Source organism: Maniola jurtina, chromosome 12, assembly GCF_905333055.1.
Source record: "Maniola jurtina chromosome 12, ilManJurt1.1, whole genome shotgun sequence".
Taxonomy (NCBI): Eukaryota; Metazoa; Arthropoda; class Insecta; order Lepidoptera; family Nymphalidae; genus Maniola; species Maniola jurtina.
In genome coordinates, this window is record NC_060040.1 from 7,082,134 (window position 1) to 7,096,772 (window position 14,639).

General features: G+C 35.7%; 3 protein-coding genes across 5 annotated transcripts in view; 1 reads left to right on the top strand and 2 right to left on the bottom strand.

Annotated features, from left to right (window-relative positions):
• Window positions 1–718: 718 nt before the first annotated feature.
• Window positions 719–6,309, bottom strand: LOC123870398 (aarF domain-containing kinase 1). The gene is made up of 6 exons (XM_045913683.1): window positions 5,743–6,309; window positions 4,728–5,138; window positions 3,966–4,139; window positions 3,395–3,595; window positions 2,494–2,700; window positions 719–1,187 (listed from the first exon to the last, which is right to left on the bottom strand). The coding sequence occupies exons 1-6, from the start codon at window positions 6,172–6,174 to the stop codon at window positions 1,068–1,070; spliced, it is 1,545 nt and encodes a 514-aa protein (XP_045769639.1). The 5' UTR covers window positions 6,175–6,309; the 3' UTR covers window positions 719–1,067.
• Window positions 6,310–6,467: 158 nt separating this feature from the next.
• LOC123870404 (60S ribosomal protein L18a) lies at window positions 6,468–9,593 on the top strand. Its single transcript, XM_045913693.1, has 4 exons — window positions 6,468–6,622; window positions 7,420–7,596; window positions 8,351–8,530; window positions 9,399–9,593. Exons 1-4 carry the CDS (start codon window positions 6,605–6,607, stop codon window positions 9,555–9,557), a joined length of 534 nt encoding a protein of 177 aa, XP_045769649.1. The 5' UTR covers window positions 6,468–6,604; the 3' UTR covers window positions 9,558–9,593.
• A 1,029-nt stretch (window positions 9,594–10,622) lies between these two features.
• LOC123870396 (endoribonuclease Dicer) overlaps window positions 10,623–14,639 on the bottom strand; it is a 47,920-nt gene continuing 43,903 nt past the window's right edge. For all 3 annotated transcript variants that reach the window (XM_045913679.1, XM_045913678.1, XM_045913676.1), the window contains exon 34: window positions 10,623–13,228. In XM_045913679.1, coding sequence (XP_045769635.1) covers window positions 13,072–13,228 — 157 coding nt within the window. In that variant the 3' untranslated portion in view covers window positions 10,623–13,071. The remainder of the gene's footprint in view (window positions 13,229–14,639) is intronic.

Here is a 14,639-nt window from a genome sequence, read left to right on the forward strand (position 1 = left end):
AAACAAGACAGATTTATGCCCGCGGTATAACGCTGTCTCGTTTTAACAGTGTTTTAAGTCTGAGCAAAGACAAAGTTCTCTATAGATCTCAGCCTAAGACCCGTTCACACCGTCACACGACATTAGTATCGCACGTTTTTTGTAGGATAAATCTTACCGAACACGTAATGGCACATACTCCAAGTATAGAAGCATTCACAGTACACACGTTCGTTGTACTGCAAAACAGTTTTAACCCTGTAAACGGTATAGAAGCATTCACAGTTCGTTGTACTGCAAAACAGTTTTGTGTGAACGGTTCTATATACTCAGTGTATGCGCCACTACGCATTCGGTAAAATTTGTACTGCAAAACAGCCTGCCGTGCAAATACTGTTTAAACAGGGTTCAGTCTGTGTACACTGCATCTTATATGACTATAACCGTGACTATTTTAAATATCAAATTTAAAATCTAACTAACCAAGGGAAAACTCCGCTCAAGAAGTTCCACTACAAGGCTGATCTCCTTTATCACACTGGTAGATTAGATAAGTTGTTATTAATGTTTGAATTACTATAAAACATTCCGAAAATAACGCTGACAGGCCGGCGTTAACCGGCTACGGCGCTGATCATTCACGCTGACGATCAGCGTGTGAAAAAATCAGCCAACACTGTAATATAACGGAAGAACAATGTGGATGCCAACTAAACGCCAGAAAAAGTTGTCTCGTGCAAATTTTCCACAAGATTTTGTCCCTGACCCAAGAAAAACTAAGGCTCAGCCTCTCACAATAACTATTATTATGGTATCATCATATGAAAATAATATTTACAACTATATGGGCAACCCATTACTACATTTTATGTAACATTGATAGAACATTACATCCTAAAGCATCATAAGCTTAATAAATATATTTGGTTAACTTGCTTTATCTTGCGTACAAATTGTCGTTTAGGTAACAGTCACTATCCAAGATACTTACACATCTCATAAAAAATCTTGTCTTACAATGTAATTTACAATCATATTTGAATTTTTTACAATCTATACAAATATTATCGACTCTGAATGTACAAATCCTAGCTAGAAATATTTAAATTCATCCTCAATGACAAATAGATCCCGTAAATGTAAAGCACAAACAATGACCACACGTACTTTGTGTTGAGATACTGTCTCTTTAGTAGTGACTTCGTGTTCTGAAAATGAAAAAGAAACAATTTAGCTTTGTATGTCACATCAGAATTACAAAGAGTGAAATACGCAAGAAATATTAATATAGGTTTGTATAGTCCATACAAAATGACTTCTCACTCGCCATTTTAACTCTATGGGTCAACTGTCATTTCAAAAGTACAGTTCACCTTTAAGATAAGGTCTTTTTTTATTCACTATAGGCAAGCACTTGAACACAATCACACCTGATGGAAAGTGATGATGTGGTCTAAGATGGGACGCGTTTACCTAGAAGGTGCCTATTCACTCTTGTTTTAAAGATACCCGGATTTTCTAAAATTGTAGTTTTGACATGATATTTGACACACAAAGTTAAAATGACATGTGAGAACTCATTTTTTACGCATTATATCTTTAAATTGAGTAGCTACCCATAATAAAACATGAGCAGTTAATATGTATGCAAGAAGTGTTACTATTACTCAACTTCCTTGTAAAGTGACCCATAGTTTTGTACCAGATTTTTCCTCATTCCTACCCATACTCGATACATACGAATTACAAATGCGATAGTCAAATAAGTATTATACCATTATTATCTAGCTGATGCCCGCGCCTTCGTTCGTGGCTTTAGGTTTTTAGAAATCTCGTGGGAACTCTTTGATGTTCCGGGATAAAAGTAGCCTATGTCGATTTTCGGGACGCAAGCAAGCTACCTTTATAACTTTCATATAAATCGGTTAAACGGATGGACCTTTAAGAATCCCGTGGCAAATCTTTTATTTACCAGGATAAAAAGTAACCCATGTGCGTCCCCGGGATGTAAGCTAACACTGTACCTTTCATTAAAACCTGTTAAACTGTTGGGCTGTGAAGTGAAAAGCTAGCAGACAGATAGACAGACACGCATTTATATAATGTTAGTATGGATGGATAGTATGGTAGTACACACATCCTCTCCTGCACGTTTTGAGGGTATTCTATGCTCAGATAGTCTTCAGTTCAAGCAATGCTTGCTGAAAGACATGCTTGTGTCACTAAGTCACGTGATACAAGTAATCTTAAGAGGGCTCTCTCCGTCACTCGTTTCATACAATCGTAGTTCCAATTTCATTTGAATATTAAGCAACCAAAGTCCATGAAATTTTGCAGACATATTCTAGAAACAAGTACATATTTTTAGAAAAATCTAAAACACCACAGACACAGATATTAGTTTCTAGAATATGTCTGCAAAACTTCATGGACTTTGGTTGCTTAATATTCAAATGAAATTGGAACTACGATTGTATGAAACGAGTGGCGGAGAGAGCCCTGTTAAGCACTCACCTTCAATTCCAGCTTGTATATGCTCTCCGTACAACACTTGGTCATCACCATGAAGCCACACATCCTCTCCTGCATGCCCAGAGTATATTCTATGCTCCTGATCAAATCGTTTGTCTTCAGTACGAGCAACGCTTGTCGGTCGACGTGCTCAAGACACTGAGTCACATGGTATAAGAAGTTTGGTAACTCATTTTGGAATGTTGATTTCTGAAATTTTTTCAATAGTACATTGAGATTTATGGGTGGTAAGTAGATTTTTGTGAACGATATTAATTTTGTCAATCTATTGTTATTTTTTTACATACAAAGTCAGTATCAATTAGCCTCCGCGCCACTATATATACAGTAGACCCCCGGTAATCCGGCACCCCCTGTAATCCGACATGTCTAATTATTGAATTTACTAAATTTGACCTACATAGTGAAGTATGATTTGTTCTTCAGAGTATGTAGGTATAACATATAGAATCTCATCATTGGATATATAATAATTTGTCGAATTATATAGGGTACTCTTTTGTAAAAAAATCTGGACTATTAGGGGGTCTTAGACAGTACTCTATAATCCGACAAATTCGATAGTTCGACAATGTCTTGCAAAACGTTTGTCGGATTACCGGGGGTCCACTGTACATATAACTCTATACTAGTAAACTTTTTTTAGAAGTAGACTTATATAAATTAAAAAATGCACTAGTGAGGTAAATTTAACTTTCAAGCCATGGTCATTAATCAATAATATCAATAAGTAATAATCAATAATAAGTAAGCTGAAAGACAGATGGACAGAAATCAAGTCAATTTCATAAGTTTTAAGTTTTTCATTTTGAAGTATGGAACACAAAAATGGACTGTTTAAGTATGTAGTTTCAATTTGGTAAATAATAGTTTTAATAAATACCTCCACAGATGACGGCTTGGTTCTATCGATGCCTTTTATTATCACATCCCATGGCCTGCCTGTGACCATACAAGCAAACAGTCCATACAGGTCACTCCCAATACCCAACTGTTCTGCATGCACCCTCATTTGTTCTCTATCTCTGGCTATAATGCCGAGCCATAGTTTCGAATAGTGGTAGCGAAACTTTTCTGATAATTTCTACAAAACAAAAAGTACATAATATAATATTAATGATAAGTTAGCCAAGCTTCTTGTGAGCTCTTCTCAGACCAGGGCGCGTTTGGAACCCTCGTACCGTAAGCTTTACGTAATTACTTTTTACCATTACATAAATTGTCTTACATATTCACAATGGTACCTATTTGGAATAAATAGGCTTTGACTTTTGACTAATTTTAATCTACTGCAAGATGGGGCCTTTAATGTCAAGAAATTAACTAAAGGTAGAGCGAAAAGGTTATAAATTGCATCTTGCTTCTGAATTAATGCATTTTAAAAGCTAAATAAAAAAGATCAGGTGTTATTAAAACACGATATGTTTCAAGTTCTACTATGTTTTGCAACTTACTGCATACAAACCATGGTCCAGTAAATAAACGGTGACATCTTTGTCTTGAGGATCCTTCTTCACTAGGATGTTCCCGGGGTGCGGGTCACTGTGTACGAAGCCAGTCACAAATATCATGTGCGAGTACAGGTCACCTAACTTTGTACACAAGTCAGGCCTGCTTATTTTGTGTTTCTGTAACAATGTATCAACCATCATCATCGCCAACTCACCACGGGATCACTACAGATGATGGGTCTCCTCTCAGAATGAGATAGTCTACCATGCAGACTTCACACACCTTTTACAACATTATGTAAAACTATAATAAGGCATGCAGGTTTCCTCACTATGTTTTCCTTCACCATTAAAGCTTGTAATACGTAAAGTTTTTCAAAAGCTACTAACTCCTAAAAGTTAGAGGAACCCTAAAACCCACAATTAGGAGGCTGGCATCTTAACCATACTACATTGTATATAGTTAGCTAAAAATTAAATAAGTTCTGGAGCACAACTTAAAAAACAAAAACTAGATGATGCCCACAACAATGTGAAATTTTGGATGTTTGAATTGCTTGTTACTCCTTCCTTCATGCCACACTAAACCAATTTGGCTGAAAGGAATGGAGATAGTGTATACTGTGCCTTTACACATAGGCTACTTTTTCTCTTGGATAATAATTCCCATGGGATTAAAAAAAAACTATATCTATGCAGACAAAATCACAGGCATTGTCTTAAAAATAAGAATGTTAGGTTAAATTAACTGATCCGAAAACTTACATCTATGTAGTTCACATCATTGACCTGCCCTCCATTGACATACTCCATCACTAGAACCCTTTCTGTACTGTAATCCCAATAGATCTTGGGCACTTTGAGCCATGTGTAATTTTTGAACAACTCTGAAACCATCTCAGCATTTTTGCCCTCTTGCAAGAAATCCAATTCCTTTGCAATATTTTTTTTCGTTTCCTCAATCAGCCATTGCATTTGGAAGTCTGGGAACACTCTTGACATTGTATTTATGATGAATTCCATCCATTTTAAGTCTAACTTTGTATTCTTTCTCACGAAATGGTGCTGTACTTTAACAGCTACTTCAGATCCATCTTTTAACTTTGCCCTGTGAACTTGTGCGAGGGAGGCAGTCCCTAACGGCTCAGGGTCAAATTCTTCAAACAATTCTTCAGGCTGGAGAAAAATTAAATATATAGTAAATAGCAGCTGTAAATTAAAAACTTAAATAACCCCTCACAGGTCAAGGTTACCATGATATTGCATTGTAATCAATATCCAGGTAATTATAACTATTACGAACTATAAACTGTTTTGACTGTAAATAGCATTTTCTTTTGGTCTCAAAGTATAAGGTGCAAGGCAATCTCACACTAAAAAGAAAGACTACCTTACCTACTAGTAGTACATGGGCCAACAATCTCAAGCAAGTTCATGGGCAATGTATTATAAAGATTTTTTTTTGGGTTCTGTACCAAAAAATGGTAAAAAAGGAACCCATATGAAGATTACACAAGGAAAAACAAGGATCATATTATTATTATATATACTGGAATGAGATTTTTAGATATTATGTAATATCATTGGTAGAGTTCAGTCTGTTACACTATTTCTGATTACTTACTTATGTATTACTTAAGTATATTTTTACAGCACAATCAATGCTAAATGTTGTTCAAAACTTATACAATAATTGTGCAATAAACACAATTTCATTTAAAACAAATGTAATATAAAAATAATTCTAAATCATAATAGGAATGTTTTCTTAATTACTCACATCCTGTTTCAGATCCTCCCTTATAACAGTGTACAATTCTTCAACAGTATTCTTAGGAGCATCTTTATGTAAAATACGCATTGTCTGCACGTACTCATTGGGTAGCAAGTAGTCAAGAGCGCCAACGTGCTGGCCAACTTTGATATACACACCTTTGTTGGCCCTGCATAATTTAAGCAATTTCTCTGCCCCAATTTGGTGAGCTTCACTTTTGAGTTGCATATACTCTTTGGAACTTTTGTCCCATTCCTTGCTGTACAACATAGACTGGTAAGTTCTCCCAATGTCCACGGCAGTGTATGCGGTCCTACTGAGTCTCACTATCGCCAAGGAATCAGCATCATGATATTTCAGAGCCACAAAACCGCTTCCAATGGTTACGCCACTAAACAGCGATAATTTAATGATTTTACGCAAATTTCTTGACATCATATTTAGATGGAACTTACTTTTATCTTAAGATAGATTGGTACATGATATTTAAACTTTAAATATAAACCCCAACTCTTTCCTCTAGCCAGAGTATTTATTTTATTTCTCAGTTCTCACTGGTTCTCACTGAGTCAATTCCTATTTTATTTGTCAATTGTCAATGTCAATTTGAATTGACACAAGCGTGAAGTGCGTGTATTACGTAGGTAGTAGTCTACAATCTATACCAAAAGCGAAATCATGACGTCTGTATGTAGTGATACTACATCAAGGTGACCTCTGTTCTTAGTTGGTCGTTCGTGTCAGTTCGTGTAATCACCTTTTAAATGATTATTTATTATGGCAACAATAAAAACGCCATCTTTTCTTTCATGTGTTCCGTTTCCGTTGGCTTGTCATTGTCAGTTCTTTTTCTAAAAAATCTCCCAAAATGAAGGCTAAAGGAGAGGTAAGTTTTAAAAATTAAATTGTTTACTGCGACAAAATATGACGCTACACACTTAAAGTTAATTCAGTAGTTGCTGTGCGTGTTACTAAAATAATGAAGTGGTGAGAAATTATACCATAGGATTTGTGTTGTGAAACTTGGTGTGATCGGTACACGTTGCCGCGGCTAAGCAAACTTAAAGATGTGAATTAAAACGAAGTAAAGATGCTGTGACCATGTAATGTATCAACTAATTTGAAATATCACCAGATATTCAGTTGTCTTTGTGTGTAAAGTGTTATATTATGTTGATATTTAAAACGGAAACACAATTTTTAGGTTAGGTCATGTTGATTGTAACTGCAACACAATGCATTCTAAATGGAGTTAAATAGTATCTCTGTGTGTGTCATATTTATCTTGCTGAGGATCGTGACCTGTTCTTACTGGTGGGATTTTTCAGGATTATCTCGGTATAGCTATCAAAGTATGATAGCAATACTGAGGGGGGTATCATATGAAAAGGTTTTACCTGTACATTCCAAAACAGATTTTGTTTTAAATGGAAAATAAAATAAAATTAAAGTATTAACTAGCCTAGTTCTTCATGCTTCTACAAATGTATCATGAAAATTGTTGTCATTCATGTTTAGTTTTTCAAAACTAATGATGTTATCTGATTTACTGTATCTCAATTTGGTGCAAATAGGTCAATACAACAACACAATTGACTGTTATGCTCTGTTGTAACTTAGCAACACTCCATCAGTGTTTCTGGTTTAGGTAAGCTATAATGATAATATGGTTTCTTGTTTCAGTTGAAGGAATACGAGGTGATCGGGCGCAAGCTCCCCTCAGACAAAGAGGAGAAGCCACCTCTATACAAAATGAGGATTTTCTCTCCAGATCCCATCGTTGCTAAGTCCCGCTTTTGGTACTTCTTACGGCAACTGAAGAAGTTCAAGAAGACCACTGGTGAAATTGTATCTATTAAGGTTTGTTCATACATTTTAATTTAACAAAATTATTTTATTATAATTCTAATTAGTTAGCAGGCAGGCACACCAGCTAACTTGATTCACACTTACAGTTATAGTGCCTGTAAATGGTAGATTTTTTTTGACGATTCAAAAGCACTTGTAAAAGTTTAATTGAATAAAAACATTTTCAATTTGAATTTGTAGTTAGTTACGTGAAGTTGCCTAATTTCAATGCAAATGGAAGCTATGCAGGGAACCGTAGAAATAAAAATTCAATTCTTCCAGAATTCCAATTTCATACAAACAAAATTATGCGATACTGCTTTTCTGATGGGGTTTTAGCAGTGAAAAATATAATTTCTGTCTGTCTGCTTGCATCTCAGGTCTCTAACTGGGACCAAAACAAATGAACATTATTTGGATTTTTCTTTCACAGCTTAATGTGATGTTCTAGCTCAGAAAAGAAATATTTCATACATCCAAAATATATAATTATGTAAAAGTATGAAATTAAATTTAAATAATAATTATATATCCTGGGTACCTAGGGTTACGGGCCCCTAACCCTAGGTACCCTAGGCACTCTCACTTAACTATTTTTTTATGTATAGGCACTTGCTGTTTTTGCAGTTTAGGAAGTCTCAAAAATCAGTCAGCAACAAAGCTAGGTTTGCACTTGTCCATAGTCGCCTGTACTCGCAGGTGCAAACCTAGCTTTGTTGCTGACTATACCTGAACTGAAACTAAGCAATAACAATGAATATTGCAGGAAATTCCTGAAAAGAGCCCAATCAAGATCAAGAACTTCGGCATCTGGCTGCGCTACGAGTCGCGCTCGGGCGTGCACAACATGTACCGCGAGTACCGCGACCTGAGCGTGGGCGGCGCCGTCACGCAGTGCTATCGCGACATGGGCGCCAGGCACAGGGCGCGCGCGCACTCCATACAGGTACACTGAGGCTGAGATCTATAGTGCGTACTTTGACTCTGCTCAGACTTAAGTTTCAGTTTAGGATAACTACACGGTCTGCCCGCGAAATTCAAATTTAATTTGGTTTTTCGCAATTTGTTAACTAGAAGGACAAAGTAGGCTTATGGCATACTAATAGCGCCAATGGCAGTATCATCTCCACAGATTTTTATAAAAATCTTACTTGAAAGTGTCCAGTTTCTTCCTTAACCCCTTCCTATTAATTTTTTTTGTGATTTAACCACAAATTGACAGTTTTCGAATTTTTCCATTTAGTTGTTGCTATAACCTACCTACCTGCCAAATTTCATATTTCTAAGTCGACGGTAAGTACCCTATAGGTTTTTTGACAGACGGATAGACACAACAGCCATAAGGGTATTTACTTTTTTAGGGTTCTGTACCTCAAAAGGAAAAAGGGAACCCTAAAAGGATCACTTTCTTGTCTGTCTGTCTGTCAAGAAACCTATAGGGAGCTTCCCGTTGTCCTAGAATCATGAAATTTGGCAGGTAGGTAGATCTTATAGCACAGATAAATCTGAAACCAGCGAATTTGTGGTTACATCATTTTAAAAAAAAATGAAACATTTTCAAAGTAAGATACCTGTACCAAGTGGGGTATCATATGAAAGGGCTTTATGTACATTCTAAAACAGATTTTTATTTATTTTTAAGTATAATAGTTTTTGATTTATCGTGCAAAATCTTGGAAAAAATACCCGAGTACGGAACCCTCAGTGCGCGAGTATGACTCGCACATGGCCGGTTTTTTTTTTTAAGATATAAATCCCACTACTGCGGACAATGTTACTAGCATCAGCTAGTAAATGATAAAATTTAATTCCAGATCATCAAAGTGGAGATAATCAAGGCAGCCGCGTGCCGCCGGCCGCAGGTGAAGCAGTTCCACAACAGCGGCATCAAGTTCCCGCTGCCCAAGCGCGTGCACCACTACAAGCGCCTCAACAAATTCGCCTACAAGAGGCCCAGCACGTACTTCTTGTAATTTATACGTTTAGCGCAATAAAACACATAAAAAATTGATGTATTTTTCTTTATTACAGTAAAATCCAAGCCGTATCTTGTCTTCTCAATGACACCACTGGGGTTGTGGTTAGTGTAGTTTTACAGTGACGCTTTTGCCAGCGCGGTTGGTAAACGTCGCGGGCCACGAGCTTTGCGTCTCTTGGATCGTTACATATTCGCGCGGATGGCCCGCGCTGACGGCAATTCGGCCACCGCGCTTATCACTCGCGCGGGTGGTAAGTGCGCGGGTGATAAGCGCTGTGGCCGAATTCACTGTAAAACCAGCCTTAGACTACAGACTATTCATTCATTGGCTATAAAGTGAACAGTCTGTACCTACAGTTGTACTGATGACGCGATGAGTTTCTAAATTCCATCAGCTTCGGTGGTCAGGTCTCCTGCAGCATATCGGGATTAAGTTGGAATCCGAATATTTTATGGAACAATGTCGCAAAGTTTATCGATTAAAAAAAATTACGCAAATCTCGAAGATATCGGTGTTCATAGGTAGAAAAACAACTCCATTTACGAAAGTCGGTTAAAAAACTAGCCTATGTTATTCATTGGATCCTCTACTCGTCTGTGAAAGCTCTATCTAAATAGGTTAAGCCGTTCCGAAGATAAGCCCGTTCAAACAGACGCACAAAAATTTTAGAAACGTGATTCAGTTATGGTACAGTTCAAATGTTTTTTTCGAAATTACAGACAGACACTTCAATTTTATTATAGGAAAAAAATAAGAAGACCTTCCTTTATAAAACTGGTATATCATTTCATTTCTCGGTACTCGGAAGGGTGTTATTCTGTTCCATTATTTTTACTAATATTTCTAGGGACTTACATGAAGGAAGATTTTTAGTTTCTAGAGTTAATTAATAACTACTGAAATATGCACTATCAATGAAGTAGCGCTATAAAATAGTGTTTTATGCAAAAAAATATATTCCGATGTCTAGTAATGATTGACGGTTGATCTACATACCTACAATAATTACCTTCACAATAATTATTATTATTGATTAAAAAGAAAAGAAAACAACCATGATATAATATAAAACATAGACACTTTATTAATTCTTTTTTTTTATTTAATACAAAATATAATAATATTATACTTAACGTTAATTACATTTGACCACAATTAATTTCATTAAAATAACTGGTCAAAAAATTACACAACATTCGAATATTTGACTAAATGATAAAAACGCATGCTACTAGAATTTATTTTATTCAGCTTAAACATTTGATTTTTTTTAAACTTCCCTATATACATTAAGCCTCGTATACACGATGCAAGCGCGCTGAAATATGTATTTCAACGTCTTGAGGAGGCTTTAGAGGCCTTTCTGAAAAACAATAAAATCATACTTAAATAGAATCATTCAACAATAATATGATTTGATGGTTAAAGTATCACTTTCAACCATTTTTAGGGTTCCGTATCCGAAGGATGCCAACGGACCCTATTACTAAACCTCCGCTGTCCATACGTCTGTCTGTCAGCGGTCTGTATCTTGTAAACTGTAAAAGGTAGAGAATTTGAAATGGATTTGTAAATTTCACGGAATATGTATTTCTATTGCCATTATAACAACAAATAGGTACTAAATAAATGAAAATTTCAAAATGGCCGCCACGAAAATGAATGTCATATGTTCGTGTTCGACTCGTAGTTTTTATAACATGCACATTTGTATAAACTACTTAGGTACCTTAACTACTTACTATTAAAATTATTAAAATCATTTGAAACGTTTCACCAAACACATCTACGTAAGAGCTATCGATATTACCAGCCTCGCGTGAAGGTATATGTATATTAGATACATGGCGCAGTAGCATATATTTCACCATGTAAGTATATAAGAAAAGAGGCAGGAGAGGATTTACATTAAGAGGAGTCCCTCTTGAGCACAGCCTATAAACGAGGTTTGATTCTTATTTCGCCTTCTATATACGCGTTCCATAATCTTTGAGCCCGTTTGAAACTTATAAAATATATTTTTACGGGCAAGTTCTAGGTACAATCGTCATTAATAAAATCAAACGTTTGTATAGGGCGCGCTCAAGAGATAATACTCTTAATTAGGATATAAATAAAAATCTATTTTTTTGAAATATAAAACAAATAAAATATAATTAAAAGTAATTATATTTTATTTAAAGAAATAGGAATAAAGTTTTTACAATTTAATCTATCAGTCATAATATTAAAACACATAAAATTAAACTCGTACAAATTGAGTTTTACATAATGCGCAGTGAAAATCACTATTTTTATAACTATTTATACATAGTGCGTACATTTCGAGATCACACTCACCATTTTAGCTCAATGTGTCAACTGTCGTACTTTTGACATGACAGTCGACAAATATAATTAAAATCGCGAGTGAAATCTCAAAATGTACGTATTATATAATACACTAGATAATGCCCGCGACTTCGTCCGCGTGGATTTATAGTTAACAGGAAAAAGTTAATCATGCCATCATTTTAAAATTGCTAGGATCTCTTAAATCTAGATGAGTAAATAGTAAGAAAATGGTATGTTAGTAAAAATAATTTCAAGGACATAAATAATTTCACACCAAATAGAGTGTAACAATTTAATGAATGCGTCAAAACAATATTAAAATTCCAAGATTTGTAATAATTAATTATATGTAATAATAAAATTTGCAATTCATTGGATAAACTGGATAATATTTAATTAAAAATATAGGTTAATTAAAAATATGTAAAATAGATTTCAGAATAATTTATTGTATAATTGGATATTAATATTTCATTTATTTTGTAAAAATAAAGATAAGGGGCTTTAAAGTATGAATGTATAAAATAAAACATGCAATTTGATCGAATGCTGGAACCCCCGACTAGGAGGGTTCTTGGCCAATAGGCTATCACCATTTTAAACACAGATAACGTTTATACTAGAATCGATTTCGAGAAAAACTTAACACAAGTTGACATAGTGGAGGAGTTTTCTGCGCATATAATGCATGTACGTATTAGTAGAATGGCGTTTTTATGACGTCATACGCGTTTATAGCCGCATCCATGCTAATAACACCTGTATTCACAATAATAATTATTACTACAAATGTGTGTGGGAGGAAACCCCTCACACGCGCGCAGCGCCCACGCTTTCTCACACTGGAATAGCGCGGGGGCTGTGCGGTTGTGCGGGGTATCCCCATCCCGATAGCCATGTCGACCGGTGGCGAACTGTATTGCTTACTCGTATTATTACTTACTTGAAGCAAAACCCACTTATCGCTATCCCACTCCGATTGCCGAGCGAGAGCGAGACTAATCCGAGAATCGGACCCACCGCGGGTGCGATTTCTCACTCTAATTTGTTAGTCGAAGTGGGATAGCGATAAGTAGGTATTGGAAATGAACTTTCCATTTCTTCTACTTCATGTGCAAGGCTTTGCGCCAAAATTCGCCACGTACGGCCCAGATTAGCGGATGTGGGATCAATATTAAGCACTTAAGATTTTGAGAGCAAGCTTGGAGGCGGCCCGCTTCGCTTGCGCCTTGTTTGTGCCTACGCCAAATGCCGTGTGCTGCTTGCCCTCCTTAGTAAACGTGACAGGAATCATCACCTTTGGAACGCCCTTAGTCGTTTCTTTTGCTTCCCTGAAAACAATATTAGCAATACAGGAGGAGATTTCGGGAGCAATATAGCAAACCGAGAATTGAACATAGTAGTAGAAAAGGAAGTAGTATGAGTACACAAAATAATTTTTCCAATTGACTGACTCCTAAGATACGGGGTCTCCTAGTTTGGGAGTCAGGACTATAAATTTAAGTACAACTGCAACCAATTGGCATACTTAAATAAAATTCTTTACCCTCTAAATTTTGACCCAGGCTTTTGACTGTGCTGTTAAAACCCCCATGTATGGCTCATATATCCACTTGCACCAGCCCCCAACCCCATAATGGACGCGTATAGAAAGTTAAACAAAGTGAACACTATACCCGTCTTTTTCATATCCCTAGAAGAAACTTATTTTTATCTTTATCTTTTTCATTTATTTTCATTTTCATTTTTCATCAAAAAGTGACAGCATTACAAAATTTAACTATAGGTATGTAGTCCGTTAAGAAAGGACTCGCCATATTTATTCTGTTATATCTAAAGTACGATTTAGTACGTACCATACTTTGACATGACAGTTGGCACATAAAGAAAATATGAAGAGCCATTTCTCAAAATTTACGCATTGAAAATGAATTTATTTATTTCAGGTAGGCACAGTTAACGACAGTTATGGAACTCCTAACAACACGTCGAGGCTTCGACGTCACTGGCAAGCGTCAAATGTTAGTAGTATATTCTATGTTAGTAGTACATTCTATGTTAGTAGTATATTCTATGTTAGTAGTACATTCTATGTTAGTAGTATATTCTATGTTAGTAGTAAATTCTATGTTGGTAGTATATTCTATGTTAGTAGTACATTCTATGTTAGTAGTATATTCTATGTTAGTAGTACATTCTATGTTAGTAGTATATTCTATGTTAGTAGTACATTCTATGTTAGTAGTATATTCTATGTTAGTAGTACATTCTATGTTAGTAGTATATTCTATGTTAGTAGTAAATTCTATGTTGGTAGTATATTCTATGTTAGTAGTACATTCTATGTTAGTAGTACATTCTATGTTAGTAGTATATTCTATGTTAGTAGTATATTTGACGCAGGTAGCCCTAAAGTAGCCCTATTTTTCTATGATTTTACGTCACTACAGCCTAATACTTGTCATATCGTCGATCAGGATCAAACTGAGTTTCCTTGCTCTAGTTCACTCCAACGTAGGATAGCTTCCGGGATAAAAAGTAGCCTATGTATTAATCTAGGGTATAATCTATCACCATTTCAAATTTCAGCCAAATCTGTCCAGTAATTTTTGCGTGAAAGAGTAACAGACATACACACACATGCATACACACAAACTTTCGCCTTTATAATATTAGTGTGAAGCGTGATTAGTAGGATCAAGACTAGCACCGGTTCAGAAAGCAGATTCTAACGAGATTCAT